This window comes from Gossypium arboreum, chromosome 11 (genome assembly GCF_025698485.1).
Source record: "Gossypium arboreum isolate Shixiya-1 chromosome 11, ASM2569848v2, whole genome shotgun sequence".
NCBI classification, from domain to species: domain Eukaryota; kingdom Viridiplantae; phylum Streptophyta; class Magnoliopsida; order Malvales; family Malvaceae; genus Gossypium; species Gossypium arboreum.
In genome coordinates, this window is record NC_069080.1 from 114860567 (window position 1) to 114878424 (window position 17858).

Below are 17858 nucleotides of genomic sequence, written 5' to 3' on the forward strand. Positions count from 1 at the left end.
TTTTATAATATATTTGTTATATAAATTTTTGTGATAATATAGTACTAGTAAAAAATAAATAAAAATATTAGTTAATTATGTTTTCTTAATTAAAAATTATTCCCATGTGTTAAGGGTAGGAATCAACAAGGGAGGATGATGATGGTTTTTACTGGTTCACCTAGCTAAATGTGATGCGGAGAGTCATTGTGGACAATAGTCAGAAGGGTAGATGGATAAGAAGGACGTAAAGTAGGGAATAAATGACAGAGAGAGAGATTCAGTCCTCAAATTTGAGAGTCATTGTTGGTTATATAAGGTGGGTTGTAATCTTGAGGAGCCAGGTGTCTTAGTATTATTGGTGACCGGGGGTAATTATAGTAGTTGGTAGACCATGGTAGGTTTGGGCTTAGGTGTGGCTTTTAGGGTGGCGATTAGACAAGCTTTCAATCGTGTTAAAAGAATTAGTGTCTAGCGATTGGTGTCATAAATGATGGTTTTGTGGGGTCCACACGTGGTTTATGTGCAAGTATGCCTAGATCGAGGGTTTCTCATATCGTGGTTGAGCAAGGTGTTAGGCGAGGAGTTCACACATTCAATGCTTCAAAAGTTGAAAAATGAGGAGTTTTCCCGATGAGTGGGTTTGGTTTTAAAGGAGTGGCATTCTGGGTATATTCTCTAGGGTGTTGACCCTGATCCTTGAGGAATTGTGCGCGAGGGGTTAGGGGTATAACAATTACCCTCTAGTTTAGAGGGAGGTTATAAAAACCTCCCTCTAGACATTGCTATGCGTCAGCTAAGTTCGAAGTGTTCGTTAGGATTTTTTAATTTGATTTGTCTTGGCTTTGGCATATGTAACATACGTTTGGTTTGTATTGTTTCTCCTTTCAATTTGTGCATGCACTTGCATTGGTTGCCATGGGGTACCGTTCATTCTCAAGAAATGAAAAAATTTGTTTCTCTTTTGATATGTCATTTCGTTGTATATATGTTTATTGTCTGTTGATTGTACTTCGTCGCTTGTTTTAAAAGCTTCCTTAGTTGAAAAATCCCTTATAATTTTTTTGATTTTTTTACCGCAAGGATGTTTTATTATAGTTGAAGTGTTTTCAGAGTCAAATTTCTTACTTCTTGCTTCTTTCTTTCTTTCTTTCTTTCGAGTGGTAGTTCTCCGTTTATCTGGTATTGGTTAAACTTCAAGTTTTGGTAAGTTTCTTTTATGGATCTTGTTTCTTTGTTGGTAGAGTGAGAATGGTAAGGAGTAACCTATTAGGAAATGTGTCCATATTGTAGTAAGCATGTAATTGTTTTCTATTTATTTGAATAACGAATAAATAAATAAAGTTAATTTCACATTTCACTGTTATGTTTTTCGTGTTTTTGTCTTTCATGTTTTATATGTATAGCAAAATTGTGACAAGAAAATATTAGTTCATTGATTGTCTAAATTCAAACTGATGATAAGTGGCACTGTAATAACTTTTACATTTCAAGAAAGATAACTTACTTCAATAGATAATCTAAACAAATCTATAATCTCGTAAAAGAATCAATGTGAGTATTTGATTCAAATATTTAGAATGATTATTATGTCGTCTACAATTCCAATTGGGGAGATGACTAGTCTTGGCTATTAGAGTAGTTAACTCCATAGTTAGAGGCATAGATGTATTCATTGGAAGAATTATACATTAGACTGGACTCAAGATGAATTAATTCTGAATCTGTTTATGAATTAATTCACTTATGACGTTCATGGTGTGATTTACTTAAATTTTGAGTTAGCCATTAACCATGCATATGTAACTTATGTACTTTGATATAAGTGGAGGCTTATACTCTAAAGATGATCGAGCCTATAACCGGTATGTTGAGTACAAAACTTGTGTATGACATGACTTTACTAGAAATAATGGAATTCATAGATCAATTAAAGAGTTAACAATATCCTCTCATTAGCATTATGTGGATTGATAAATATAGAAAGTGGCCACGTGTTGCTTGTTCTCGAACGAACAATTTATCACAGTCATTTGTTGACAGTGATCATATTAACCATTAAGAATACACAATGGTAACAATGAGATAAAATAGGATTGTATTGAGCAAACAGATTTAACTCAAAGGAATCAAAAATATCATATGAGGGTTACACACACATGACGAGGTCATTGGACAAAGTAATTGGATGAATTGCTATCATAAGAGTATACAATAAAGAGTTTTCAATTGTATTAAGTAAATTGTGAATTATCGGAATGATGCTTCTGGACATAATTGTAATTATTAAAACCTAATTGTATATGTTCGATTGGTCTATCTGCTAGTTCAACAAAAGCTCGACCGGACATCATTTGAATTAGAAGAAAATGCTATGACTTTTGAAATAATTTAATTGAGTCAATTTATTCGATATGGAATTAAATTAGGTGGTCATTAGAATTGTTCAACTAGAGAATTTAATTAAAGAATTTTCTTGAAAAAATAATTTGGAAAATCTTAGTGTGATTTTTGGGAAAATTAATTTTGATCAAGTAAAATTAAATTAATCAATTTAATCAATTTAATTAAAATTAATATGATATTTTTGAAAATTAATTTTCAAGTCAAACAATTGACCCAATAGGTAATTGAACTTAAAAATTAGACTTAGGATAAAAAATTGGGCTCGGGAACCCAAAACTGAGACCGAGATCGAGACCTAAAACAGGTCGAATCGAGCTTGGTATGTGAAACTAGGTTGATGGTCCAACCAGTGGCTGGATCGGACTGATCAGGCTGTTACTGGCCCAGACTAAGGTTGCCTTTGGTTCAGTAGTTATTGCCAATAAGGTGCAGTTGCTGCTACCAACCTCACTGCACTGCTATTTGGTTCAACATGAAAGTCCAGTGAGAATGCATTTCAACCATACTGGAAGGCTGAAAATTAGCTGAAGATTTCAGCTCCAATGAAAAAAAAAGCAACCCCAATCAACATAGTTTTTTTACAATTTTAACCTTTTATTTAATATATGTTTGTATTGTTGATTTTTTTTAAATAGTAGTTATATATATTACCATTATAAAATTAATATTAATTAATTAAAAATAAATATTTTAATAAACATATTTTATTAAATGAATTTATAAATTTACCTATTTTTAATAATTTTGTAAAAGTAAAATAATTTAAAAAATTCTATTATATATCATTTCTAATTTAATGTCCTTATTAGTCATTTTATATTTTCACATCATCGCTACAGCTACGTTTAAATCCAAACAGACACTCCACCATTGTTTCTAATCTCACCGCTACAATATCCAATCTCACTGCTACAGTAACTAATCTCACCGCCACTGCTGTTTTTAACCTCACCGGAAGTAAACACACCGCCCATCCAAACTAAACCTAAATCGGCAACAACCGAACAGACTCTGGGTGTCGTGAGGGTGTCGCGCCTACACCACTAAGCACTGTGGTACCAGCAGCTGCGACGGTTGCATTCCAGTGGCCGACAAATGGTCAACGGTGGTTATTCTTCGGTGGTTGAGCAGTGGAAGAATTACACTCCTACTGGAGCTCTGCTGGATAATTTAATTTCAGATTAATTATTCCAAAAATAATATTATTTTAATAAATTTAATTTAATACTTATCTCGATAGTATTTTATTAATTCAATATTAAAGTGATTATATTAATATTAAATTAAATTTAATATTTATCTACAAGATAAATATTCTATTAATTTAATAGATTTAATATTGAATTTAATCTAATATTTATTTTGATAAGTATAATATTAATTTAATATTAAAATGATTTTAATCATAGTTGAACTCTAAACTCTCCTATATAAAGAGAGTCATGGGTCATTATTTTTCACACACTTGAATTTAAGAAAAAAGTTGCAAAGAGAAAATTCTCTAAAGAAATTATTTAAGAAAATTTCTAAAGATAATATTCTTCTTATTTACAACTTGGCCTAGAAGATTAGAGAAATTATGAAATTACCTTACTGGTAATTCTATAGAAAATTTTCTAATTCGAAGCGAACCCACACTTGACATATGTGAACTTGAGGATAGCAGAGAAAACTACTCAGTCGAAGCGTTCATCCTAGATTGTTGTCTATTTTAGAAGTTGTTCAACACAATCTTCTTAAATTATTAGGAATTGTCTTCAAGCTTCAACTTGCCAAGAGATCTTTCTTAGAGGGGAGATTAGAATCGATTGAAGAGAGTTGTTGGATCTTGTTCCAAAGGCTTCTTAGGGCGTCTATGCAATTATCCATACTCCATCTTCCATCTTCCATCGTCAGTTTCATCCACCCATCATCTTTTTCATCTCTTCTTTAGTTTTACTTGTTGTTTATTCTATTTATTTACTTTCTTGAATTTAATCACTTCAAGTTCTTATTTTTGAGGTTCAAGAATCTAAAAATCCATTTGGTATTAATACTACAACTTTCCATTCAAGTCGGTCTATCTTAAGTCAAATTTGCAACTTGAAAGCTTTTCAATCCTAACCAGTTGAGAGATGGATTCTTAACTATAATCGATTTGTGGGAATCTGTTCTATCTTTAGATGCTATATTATGGGGTATTCGGGATGACTTGATGATTGCACTTGATAGAGGGTCTGACAGATTGATTATTTTATCAGACAATCAAGAGACAGTACAAGCTATACAAGGCAGTTCTACAAAAGCGTCGAATTCTGCTTTGGTTAGAAGAATCCAACTGTTATTAGCTAAAATGTTGCATTGGTCGATTTATCATGTTTCTAGAGAATACAACAAGAAGGTTGATAGTCAAGCTAAAATGTCTGTTGGTAATAATGATGCCCTTCATCTATTTGAAACGCTTCCAAAGGGGCTTGGGCACAACTCTAAGTAGTTTCTCGTAATGTTTTTTATTCACAAAAAAAAAGTAATCAAAACAGGAATAAAGTAATTTTAGAGTGACTATTTAGGTAGTTTACCTAATTATTTTTCCATATTTCTTTTTAACTTTTTATAAATTAAATTTAGATATTTTTGAGGAAGATTATTTTTTAATAATCAATAAAATTGTGATAGTGTAAAAATAAAATGGAGAGATAATTTTTTTTTCATGTTCATCCAAATAAACCACATTTGCCCTGTCAAGTTGTTAATAGTGAGATTATATATGGGTTTTTTGCAGCGACGGTGATTAAACTGTCCCTTTTTTTTTAATTACAAAGAATTTCAATGGTAACGTTGTTAAGAAACAGACTTAAAATTTTAAATTAGAAAGGTAAAGAAACTAAATAGCTGAGAATAAAAATATAGAAATTAAAATCTAAATATATTAAATGTACAATATTTTTGAGCTTTTATTTTTTACTCTATAAATTACTATAAAAAAAAATTAACTGAACACAAAATGTTGGCGAAACCATACCACAATCTAAAAGTGGCAGGAAGCACACAAATTCTTACAGATTTTTGAACAACTACACTAATTATTTGTTTTCTTCTTCCCCTTAAGAACCGTAAATACCTAGAATTGAACATATCTTTCTTCATGTCTACTTTTTACCATCAAGATCACCTCTCTCAGTTGACATTATCGCTACAAAAAAAATTGTTCGAACTCACTACCATTCACCATATAGTAGGACTATTGAGTAATGGAATAGTAACTGCCATTTCATGGAGAACTTGATGACGCAAAAGCTTCAAAGTTTTTACCTAGTTTCTTGGTTCTTTTCAATCACTTGTACTCTTCCTACTTCCTGCGAAAACAAATGGCCGTCCCGGATTATTTTAAAATAAATATAACACTTTTTGCTACTTTGAAGAAGAAAATGTTATTTGAGAACATGAATGAGTGTGGAGAAATAGAAGAGTTGTTCCACACTTCATCATATTGAATATTAGTTACAGTTACAATAACTTATATGCTAGAGCAAACCAAAAATTTTTGTTTTGATATACTATAGAAGTGAGATATTCTATTGAATATTTCTCATCTCAATTTTGATTTTTACTTTTTTGTCATATTACTTAAAAGTACAATGATACTCTCATTGTAATTCATAGAGTGAAAAATAACTAATCATAAGAGAAGAATGAGCTTTCCTCACCGGAGGTTCTAGCGGCCCTATAAAATCAAGAACATAATTTGGCCACCAAAGGTATTGCAGCTTCATCCAGTTCATCTTCTCCTGCATCTTCTCCTTCACTTTTATCCTCATAAAGCGAGCACAATCGAAGTCCAACCACTCCTTGTAATCGAACAATTCTACAAGCAAGGTGGATGGTGGGTTTAAAGCTTTAAATACCTCTTCTTACTTTATATTCGGTGAGCAGATCCATATATCAGTCCTCTTGAGATGTATTTTCTTGTGAAGCTTGGCTCTATTAGCTTCATCCCAATTTAGTGCATCTCCTATCAAATCAACACAAAGGTTTCCACTCAGGAGGTCTAAATTTTCAAGATCCTCAATACTGAATATATCACCATCACTTTGATAGCACTTAATCTCGTGAGAGAGGTTAAATGACGTATCCCTTTAGGGTAGTAACTCAGACAAGGACATTCGTTAATACAAAGATACCTCAAGTTAATCAGTTTCCCCATTCCAACTGCCAGTTTCTTAAGATCCAAGCAACCTCGAAGATTCAAAGATTGTAAATTAATCAACTCACAAACTGATTAATTCAGGTAATTTTTCTAACCCCGAACAAGAAATCAAGCTAAGGTACCTCAAGTGAATCAAATTTTTCACGCCACCAGCAATTTGTTCAGGGCGTAGATGAAGCGAATCAAACTCCAAGAACCTTAGAAGCTTGGATCGGCTGAGCAAATCTTGTAGGGCATCACCGGATGTTTCATCATCGGAGACTACTACAAGGCTTCGCAATTTCTCTATGCGACGAATGGACAAAGGAGAAGAGTCCCAACTTTGAATTACCAACCTCAAATGGCGAACTCTTTTGGACGACATGTCCAATGTAGAATTCCTAGGCACCTCTTCTGTCACAAATCTATGTTCAGTTAAAAACTGAACAAATTCATGTACCATATCATGCATCTTACAAGAAATTATGCTGCCAGAAGTATTTTTTTCAAAAACGTGGAAAAAAGAACGTGTGGCTAAGTACTTAATCTTCCCCTATCAATTCTCTTCTTCTGTCGTCATCAGAGTTCAGATAACCTTGTGCCATCCAACATTGGATCAATTCATCTTTATATATTGTATTGCTATTAGGAAAGATTGCACAATATGATAAACATTGCCTTATGGGTGAGGGCAAATCATAATAACTCAATAATAGAGGTGAAAAAATTTCATGTGCAAAACTTTATTTCCATATCACATTATTTAAAACATTTTGCCACTCTTCTCTTCCTTGTTTATCTTGTAGTAAAACTCCCGAAGTTTTTGCTGCAAGCGGTAAACCTTGACGCTTGTTTGCAATCTTCCTTCCAATGTCTTCCAAAATTTCACGGCTCGCTTGGCTCCTTCCGGTAAATGCTTTTTGAGAAAGTATCAACCAACACATTTCCTCCGATAAAAGTTTTAGACGAAAAACATGAAGCGACTCCATTCGCCTAGCAACTGATTCCTTATCAGTAGTAACTAAAATACTACTCCCAGGCATGCCGTATTTAAAAGCCGCTTTTAGTGGTTCCCAATCTTGATCACGATCCGTCCACACATCGTCAAAAACAAAGAGGAATTTCTCCCTTGTAAGCTTTTCGCTTATTTTACTTAAAATACTTTGCAATGTTGGAGTTGGGAGGGATATTAGTAATCAGGGCCAAGATGATCCAGAATTGCCATTGCAATTTGGGTTTGATCAAAGGGATCCGACGCACAAACCCAGATTGTTTTGGTGAAATGAGTCTGAATTCTATGATCCTTATAAATCAATTGGGCTAGAGCGGTTTTCCCTATCCCTCCCATCCCTACTAAAGTGATAGTGGGAACATTTCTACACTTGTCTTCACATAGCAAAATGCTGATTATCTCTTCTTTCATTGCATCTCGACCAATTAACTCTGAAACAACCACAAAAGTAGTAGTTTCTGGACGTTTGAGTTGCTTAATTTCTCTTTGTATCAACTCAAACTTTAATTTGTCTTCAACAATCTCATCTACTTCTTCATTGATTTCCTTTATTTTGGTAGCAATATTATAACGCCTGGAAACTTGAGAACCGGAAGAAAAGCATGAAACGAAGGGGCATACCTTATACTTACGAACAGAAGCACAGCCAGAAGGATCTGTTTGCAACTGCTGAACTGCAGTTTCCCACCCATCTAATACATCTTCCATGTCATAAGAAACATCTTTGAACTTGTCTAACCATAGTTTAACCCGTTCGTCCACGTAATCTTTCTCCTCTGCATCTTCAAGCTCCAACCGGAGTGCTTTAAAATTGGTTTCAAGCCTTTCCACCTCTTTCTCAGCACCTTGCACCAGACTCCCGGCTTCGATTGCTTTATTAATGGTGATTGCAGTCATCTGCTCCAAGATCGCCGAAACAATCGCTTCTTCCATATCTTCAAACAGAGAATTTACACTACACCAAGCAAAGATCGATCTATATAGGAAGTACAAAGTAGAGAGTTGCAGTCGACGTTCAGTGGGTACCTAAAACACTGCGTAAAATTGATTTTGAGGTATGGATACTGCAAAAACGGTGAATTTATGAATAATTAGATAAATATATAAAATAATATGTCAAAAAAGTTTGTGAATTTTTGAAAATACATAAATAAATCTTTTCGTAATTGCATTCAAATAAATCTGTTAATAGGAGAAGTACACAGCATAGGTTGTACACCTTGCCCATTCACTATAAATTTGGCTTTGAAAACACACCACTAATTTCTTCAAAGCCAACCACCATGTCCCCATAACATTAATAAAAATGGACTAGTTACTTCAGTCGCTGCAACGCTACCATCCAACATTTCTTCTTCTTTATTATAAAAATTTGTTGCTGCTGCTTCTGGTATCCGGATTTTTAATAGTTTTATCTTTTTAGATTTTTATTCAATTAGTTGTTTTGTAGAATATTTTTATTTAGGCATAATTGTAAAAAAAGCCCTCAACTTTTGGGGGTTTTTGGATATATGCCCCTAACCTTTTTTTTTTTTCTGAAATCGGCACTTAACATAACGGATTTTTCAGACATCGACCCAGTTGAAACGGTAACCGTCAGCTGACTGTTAGTCAACAGTCGATCAAAAAATTTGGTCTACGTGGCGTTCCTGTTGACCTATGACGTGGCTCACATTAAGATAAATAAGCTGACGTGGCAAAAAATTAAACAAATTTAATAATCATAAAACAAAAAAAAAAAACTCTAAATCCCCAAACCCCCAAATTCGAATTTGTTTTCCCAAATTCTAAAATCCCTAAATCGTGAAATTCCTTAAATCCCTAACCTCTGAAATCTTTCATTGAATCCCTAACAATCTTCAAATCCTTAAACCTTCAAATACCTAAATCGTTAGCATTCTGAAATCTTCTTGAAATCTCTAAAACTTTTACGAATCAGATCGTTGAACCCCTAAAACTATTAGGAACGAAAAAGCTTCAACAATCGTGAGAGTTTCCGCAACCCAAAATCGAAAGGTAGGTGCTTTCTTATTTGGTTTGTTGGGAAAATAAATTCTATTTTTGGTTTGATTTGTTGGTTATTTGTGATTTAGTATTGCAATTTGAGTGCGACATTGGTTTGTTTTGTCGATTTTTGATGCGATAGTGGTCCCGATGTTGTTGATAAAACTGTTGTAAAAATTGTAGATGGTTAATTGTGATTTATTATTGCAATTTCAGTGCCAGAATGTAGGGTTTGTTTTGTCGATTTGTGATGCAATAGTGATCCCGATGATGTTGATTTTTGTTACCCAAGCAAAAAGATGTTAAAATTGTAGACATGTGTTACTGTTTTGTATTGTATTCAAAGAAGTGGTACCGATGTAGGTAGTGAGTTTTGTTTTATTATTTTTTAATGTTTTTTGCTTAGAAAAATGTTTGTTTATTCAAAGCAAATTGTTTTTGCTCAGAAAAGATGTTAAAATTGTAGACTTCTATTACTGCTTTGTTTGTTTTTTAATTTTTTTTTTTACTTACAATGTGTTACTGTTTTTTGTAGATGTCATCAGATGATGAATATTATATTATTTTGCATGTGGGTGGGCACTTTGTAAAGGACCCATATGTTAGATATGTATGTGGGGAAGTGATTAGGCTTAAAGAGGACCCAGACATAATATCTTATTTTGAATTATGTAAAATAGTCAAAATTGGGTTAGGCTTTAACACTGTCATGTTAATCTATTTTCATGAGCCTGGTACAGTAGGGTTACAAAATAATCTAAGGGTGATTTATGATGGCACTTCAACCATAGCTATGTTGGACTTTGGGGTCAAGTTTAAGGAGATTGAGTTATATGTTGAACATGAGGTTGATAACTATATAATTGTAGATGATATTTTTTTGTTGACTACTGGGAAGGGTGATGTTGAAAGGGAGGGTGATGATGAAGGGGTAGAATCTGATGGTGAAGGTGATCTAGAAAAGGTAGAATCTAGTGGGAAGAGTGATGTAGGAGAGGTACAAGCTGATGGGGAGGGTGTGTCTGCTACTGGTACTGAGGTAGATGAAGATATTGGTATGGAAAGTGGTGGATATATTAGTTTAGGGTCTACTGTTGGAGAGGATAATGATAGTGAAGTTACTGGTAATGAATATGCTGGTGATTTTACAACATCAGATGGAGTGGATAATGTTGCTGATGAATATGTTGGTGATTTTGCAACATCAGATGGAGTGGATAATGTTGCTGATGAATATGCTAGTGATTTTGCAACATCAGATGAACTGGATAATGTTGCTGTTGCACGTAGTGGAGAAGAGGAGGATGGAAATGAGACTGAGGTATGGGACTCAGATGAACATGGAAGCTTGGTTGAGTCCGATGAAGATGAAGAATATAAAGATGGTGAGAGAAGGTGGAGCAAGTTTCCCTTATACAATGATAAGTTAAAATTTAGTTTGGGAATGTTGTTTAAGGATAGCAAACAGTTTAAAAGTGCAATTTGAAAGTACTCTAAAGAATGTAGAAGACAACTAAAGTTTATTAAGAATGAACCGAAAAGGGTTGTTGTGAGGTGCATTGCTTCCCCTAACTATCCATGGAGAATTAGGGCTAGCTACAGTCCTATTGAGAAATGCTTGCAAATAAAGACATTTCAGGATGAGCATCATTGTTTGGTTAGTTTTAAGAACAAAATGGTGACTGCTGCTATGGTTGCCCAACATTTTGAAGCAACTATTAAGGATCGTCCTAAGATGAAGCTGAAGGAAATTCAAAAAAGATGTGCTTCTGAGATGCATGTAAATGTAACCATTGACTGTTGTTATAGAGCGAAGAAAATAGTGAATGAGAAAATGGCCGGGAAATGAAGATGAATTTGGCTTGCTAAGGGACTATGCTCATGAGTTAAGGTCAAAGATGCCAGGAAACACAATAAAAATGGCCGTTCAAAGGGTAACAGCAGACTCCCTTCCACATTTTAAGAGGTTTTATGTGTGCTTTGATACACTACAGAGAGGCTGGAAAGCGAGGTGTAAGCCACTTATTGGGCTAGATGGTTGCTTCCTAAAAGGCCCATTTAAGAGTGAATTTCTAACTGTTGGAAGATATGCAAACAACCAAATGTTCCCTATTACATGGGCTGTGGTTGAAGTGGAGTGCACTGATTCATGGGGCTGGTTTCTCAGTCTCCTATCAACTGATTTGGGCTTGGAAGATGGGTATGGGTACACAATTATTAGTGACCAACAAAAGGTTAGTAAATATGCAATTTTAAGCTTGGTATTGTTTTTTGAATCTGTTATCTGCATTTAACTAAAATTTTCTAACAATCTATCTCGTTCATTAATTTGAATTAGGGCCTTGAGATTGCAATTTCTGACATACTACCAAGGGTGGAGCATAGGAATTGTGCGAGGCACGTGTTTGCAAATTGGTCAGGGAGGAAGTTAGGGAAATCTTATGAGTGTAATTTCTAGTAGATTGTAAAGTACATGACTGAGAGGGAGTGGGAGGATCTATGTTTAGCAATGGAGAAGAAAGATAAGGATGTTTACAATAATTTGATGAAAAAGTCTCCAAAGATGTGGACTAGGCATTTTTTTGGACTACTTTTAAATCAGATATAGTTGACAACAATTTGTGTGAAGCATTCAATTCAAGCATTGTCGAAGCTAGGTTCAAAAGCATTATTAGGACCAAGATGATGACTAGGATAGTACAAAAAAGGAAGTTATGTAATGGATGGAAGAAAATTATGGTCCATTGGTGAAAGCTAAGTTTGATGCAAACAAGAAGGATTGTGTAGAGTGGCAACTGATATGGAATGGTGAAAATGGATGTGAGTTGAGGAAAGAAAGTTATCAGTATACAGTAGACCTAAGTCAAAGGATATGTAGGTATAGAAATTGGCAAATTAGTGAGATTCCATGTTCCCATGTATGTGCTGCCATGTATCACTTAGGGTTTCAACCAGATGAATATCTGCATGAATATTATCACATTGATACCTACAAAAAAGCTTACTCTTTTCCAATGCAGCCCATAAATGGGCCACATGATTGGGAAAAAACTGGTATTCAGCCAGTGCTACCTCTTATTGAAAGGAAAATGCTTGGGAGGCCGAAAAAGAATAGGAGGATGGCCAAAGATGAACCCAAAAAATTAAAACTTGGTCACTTGAGTAGGAAATGTCTACTCATGACATGTACTCAATGTGGCCAACATGGCCATAACAAGCGGTCTTGCACAAATTCGAAACAGGTACAGTGTTGTTTTTTAGTTATCAATATGAAGTAATTTTTTTTTTTATTTTGTCTAACCAATGATTATGTTTAATTTTTTGTAGCAAGATGTACAACCACCTAAACAAAAAGGGAAATCTTCCATTAAAAGGTCAACTACCTTAGGGAAATCTAAGGGAAATCTTCCATTTTTTGCAGTAAGTTTCTTCCTTTTACTATTGATATGAGTTATTTTATACATTGTTAATATTACTATAAAATGCTCTTGTAGTCTGGTACTGGACAAACTTCTTCAACACCCAAGTCGCGAAATAACAAGCGAAAGGCTCCTCTCGACCATCTGGGAACACAAGAATCAATTGCAGGAAATACGAGTAAATCATCGTTATTTTGTTTTAAATGACTTTTTTTTGTTTGTCTTGTGATTCACTATGATAACTTGCTTTTGAACTTGTGCCATAGTTCATTTATCTATTTGTATATGTATCTGTTTTTTATTTTGTAGGACCATCTCGTGATAGCTCGTGATCTAAAAAGTACTGTGTAAGGTATTTTGCCTACAACATTCTGGCTTTGGAATAGAAGATGGTAGTTACATTTTGATCCTACAACATTTTGGTTTTGGAATACACCATTTTTTAATGTTATTTTGTTGTATTGAAAACCAATATGTTGGTTTTCATTTTGGCCTATGTATAGCTCACTCACATTTTGGTTTTTGGCTGGTATAGTGTTGATGGTGTATAGGGTAAATGGTGTATAGACTAATCATATGCTTTTGTAAAGTACATTTATCCAAATCATAAGCTAAAATGATCAAATTTGTCCTTTTAGTCTTATGTTTATTGTCACTACATTATTTATTAAGCTAAATTAAATTAGGCATAAACAACAAATATTGGTCATTACTTTCAAGCATAATGTTAAATTACATAAAAAAAACAACCAATATTTTTCAATCAATATTTGCAACTGCTAGTTGCATATGCCTCTTACCAGTACTGCTAAAAAAGAAACCTATGGTGATGCATACAATACATAACATAAAGCAAGAAAATAATATCTTATACATTGACTTCTCTTTCTTGATAACTTTAATTTTTTGCTTCATGGTCAACATTTTCTTCCTTAATGCTACTTCTCTTTCAACACCACAAATTGATCTAGCTCCTTCAACCTCAATGTCAACAACACTACTGCCACCATTATGGTTACCATCAAATGCAACCAAATCCATAACATTATCTTATACATTGACTTCTCTTTCTTGATAACTTTAATTTTTTGCTTCATGGTCAACATTTTCTTCCTTAATGCTACTTCTCTTTCAACACCACAAATTGATCTAGCTACTTCAACCTCAATGTCAACAACACTATTGCCACCATTATGGTTACCATCAAATGAAACCAAATCCATAACATTCTTTCTAAGTGCTAAATTATCCTTCAAAAGATTTTGTTCACTATCACGCAATTGACGCAGTAACTCAGTCGCACGGTCACACATTTTCCAATCGTACCACTTGAAGAAATCACAACCACCGTCCTACAAACAAATCCCAATTCAGCCAAATTGAAATAATCCAAAATGAAAACAAAAAAAAAATACTGAGATTTATGAAATCATCAAAATTGAGCTTAAGCTTAATTTGCAAATAAAAATTCTTCACTTACCCGAAAATCTAAATAACCATAAAACCTCCTCCCCAGATTTAAATCGCTCCATGAAGTGTCTCTTGGAGCTAACTTATTGCAGTGACATTTTACTGCTGGTCCGTCGTAGGCATACTCCTTCCGCGATGAAGTAACAACATTTGCATATGACGATTTTTTGTTCGAACCATGCGTTACCCAACCTCTAAGCTAACTATTCGAACTATGTGAATCCATGATTTCAGATGACAGAAGAAAAATAAAAATTTCTGGAAAGATTAAAGATTTCACGATTTGGTTCTAAGGGATTTCACGATTTTGTTCCTAATAGTTTTAGGGATTCAATGATTTGATTCGTAAAAGTTTTAAGGATACCCAGAAGATTTTGGAATACTAACAATTTAGGTATTTGAGGATTTAGGGATTTGAAGATTGTTAGGGATTCAATGAAAGATTTTGGAGGTTAGGGATTTAAGGAATTTCACGATTTGGGGATTTTAGAGTTTGGGAAAATAGATTTGAATTTGGGGGTTTGGGGATTTAGGGATTTTTTTTGTTTTATGGTTATTAAGTTTGTTTAATTTTTTTCCACGTCAGCTTATTTATTTTAATGTGAGCCACGTCATCGATCAACAGGAACGCTACGTAGACTAAATTTTTTGACCGGTTGTTGACTAACGGTCAACTGACAGTTACCGTTTCAACTAGGTAGATGTCTGAAAAATCCATTACGTTAAGGGCCAATTTTAGAAAAAAAAAAGGTTAGGGGCATATATCCAAAAGCCCCCAAAGGTTGAGGGCTTTTTTTATAATTATGCCTCTTATTTTATATGTTGTAATTTTACTTTATATTATGAATTCGAAGTTAATTAATTCTTTTTTTTTTAAAATATAGAGACAATACAATTACTTTCAAATGCATCAGAAATAATCAAGTACTATTTTTTTGTTTATTCCTTTAAATTCCGAGACACATCTTTAGAAAATTAGGCACTTTATTTGTCTAATTTAGAACATGTTCTTAGGTTACATAAACAAATATATGAGTATATAACTAATACGTGTAATGAAATTCAAAAACCTTATATTAAGTCTAAAACATATCAATTTAGAGGGAGTGTTCAATCGAATCGAATCGAATAAAAAATTTTTGAGTTAATTGAGTTGATGAATCATATTTTATCATCCTAACTCGATTTGAAATTTTCTTAAATCGAGTTGAGTAGGATAGAATTCAAATAAAATCGAATCGAAAATATTTGTTTTAGTTAAATTAAAAAAATGAGTTTGGGTCATTGTAGTTACTGTTACCCACTGTAATTAAATTTATTTATTAATTTTTTATATACGGGTTTGCTTCTTTGCTTGCTTAGGTGCTTTAATTATCTTCTGGTTCTTGTCACCATATATTTTGTGTAATGACCCAAGATTCACGGGCACCGAAAAAGTACAGTATTGGGCCTCCGTCTTAATAACCGAATTAGTAAATAATTATTGGGAGTAATTATGAGACTAGTAGTGAGCTTAATTGAGTTTTAATTAGGAGAATTTAGCTTAATTAATAGTAATTAGAAAAAAAGACTAAATTGAATAAGGGTAAAAGTTTAATTATAGATTAATAGGAAATAACAAGGACCAAATAAGTAACTAAGCCTATTTGGGAAGATGAGGCGTAAAATGGAGTAAAAATCTAAGATTTTAGTTAAACAATGATTATATAAATATTTAATTTAATTATAAAATTTTATTAAATCAATTTAAAATAATTAGATTTTTATATGATAAATATAGTATTATTTTGACAAATGGATGGTGAAAAAATATACAAATGTAATAATAATATGTATACAATTGTAACATAAATATTTAATTACTTTTTATTTAAGTGAATAGATATTTATTAAATTATTGTTATAATTATAATAATAATAATTATTAATATTATCAAATAAATTGAATTATGACAAATGTAGGGTGGAGATAAAATACATGTGTAATAATATGTATAATACAATTGTAATACACGCATTGTTTATTAAAATAAATATTTATTATTTATTTATTATATAAGACTTTTATATGACAAACTAATTAAAAGGTGATGATGTAATATAAATATTTGTTAATAAAAATATATTTATTATTATTATTATTATTATTATTATTATTATTATTATTATTATTATTATTACTATTATTATTATTAATTAGTGTATATATATATATGAAATGAAACAAAGGAAAAAAGAAACAGAGGCATTCGAAACATAGCAGGAAAATGAAAGAAAGAAAAGAAAAAGGAAAAACTAAGGGTTTAAGGTTTAAAGCTTTGATTGGTAAGTCAATTAAGCCCTTTTTACTTAATTTTGATGTTTTAGAAGCTTTAAAACAAAGTTTTGTTGAAATAAAGTTGAGGTTTTGGAAGCGTTCAGGGATGCTTCGACCTCGAGTCGATGAGACACTGGGTGTCACTATATTACTTTGGATAGATTCGATGAGGTGTTGGATACCAACTTATTTCGGCTTGACTGATGAGACACTGGGTGTCAATTATTTGCTTCGAACTATCCGATGAGGCATTGGGTGTCATACTGGAGTGTTTGGTTGGATCCGTGTATTCACCAAAGTCTGAGTCTATTAATAGGGGTAATTAAAGGAAAGGTTGAACTGAATAAAATGAATTGGCTGAGCCATCGAAAGAAATGTTAAAATGGAATGTGAATAAAAAAAATGTGATTTGAATGTGAGTATGAGAATGGAAAGCATGAACCATTGGTTCATGAGATGGATAATGGCTCAATATGAATGTATGTGATTTCAATTGTTGATTAGCTAAATTGAATTGTATGAATATATTGAGAATGAAAATTTTATGTTTGACTTGGTTTATTAAAAAATAAATAAATAAATAAAGTTATATGATTTAATGATATGATTATTATGTTTATAATTTGAATTATGGTAATACCATTGAGTATAAAATACTCAGCGTATGGTTGTTTCCGTTCACAGGTTAATAGGTATTCAGAGTCTCGGTTCAGCATCCAGGCGATCTCGACTCTAGCACAAAACTCAGTGATGTATTCTTCTTTTGGTAAAAGTGGCATGTACATAGGTGTTAATTTGGCCACTTTAAAATGCTATATGATTTTTGTTGTAAAGAATGATATTTAGTATTTTGGTGTTTAAACTAATGAAATGGTATGAAAATTTATATGATATACATGGCATAATTGGTGCTAAATTTAGAATGGATGAATGAAATTCTAATTTAATTTTTAATGGTAACATAAATGTTCATAGAGTAAATTATCAAATTAATGTTATAAGTATAATTTTAATACGATTAAACATGAAATTGCATCGGTTGAAATATTGGTTTTGGATTGGTCCCGGTTTGAAATTGTAGGGAAG

General features: G+C 32.7%; 1 protein-coding gene across 4 annotated transcripts; it reads right to left on the minus strand.

Moving 5' to 3' along the window:
* Positions 1-5307: 5307 nt before the first annotated feature.
* LOC128284280 (putative disease resistance protein RGA3) lies at positions 5308-8956 on the minus strand. 4 transcript variants are annotated; one of them, XM_053022244.1, is made up of 3 exons: positions 8820-8956; positions 6072-8626; positions 5308-5720 (listed from the first exon to the last, which is right to left on the minus strand). In XM_053022244.1, exon 2 carries the CDS (start codon positions 8493-8495, stop codon positions 7740-7742), a length of 756 nt encoding a protein of 251 aa, XP_052878204.1. In that variant the 5' UTR covers positions 8496-8626; positions 8820-8956; the 3' UTR covers positions 5308-5720; positions 6072-7739. The 4 variants fall into 4 exon arrangements, with proteins under 4 accessions (XP_052878204.1, XP_052878205.1, XP_052878206.1 ...); XM_053022245.1 differs by having other exon boundaries at positions 8782-8956; XM_053022246.1 differs by lacking the exon at positions 8820-8956 and having other exon boundaries at positions 5308-5557; positions 5677-5720; positions 6072-8769.
* Positions 8957-17858: the final 8902 nt, after the last annotated feature.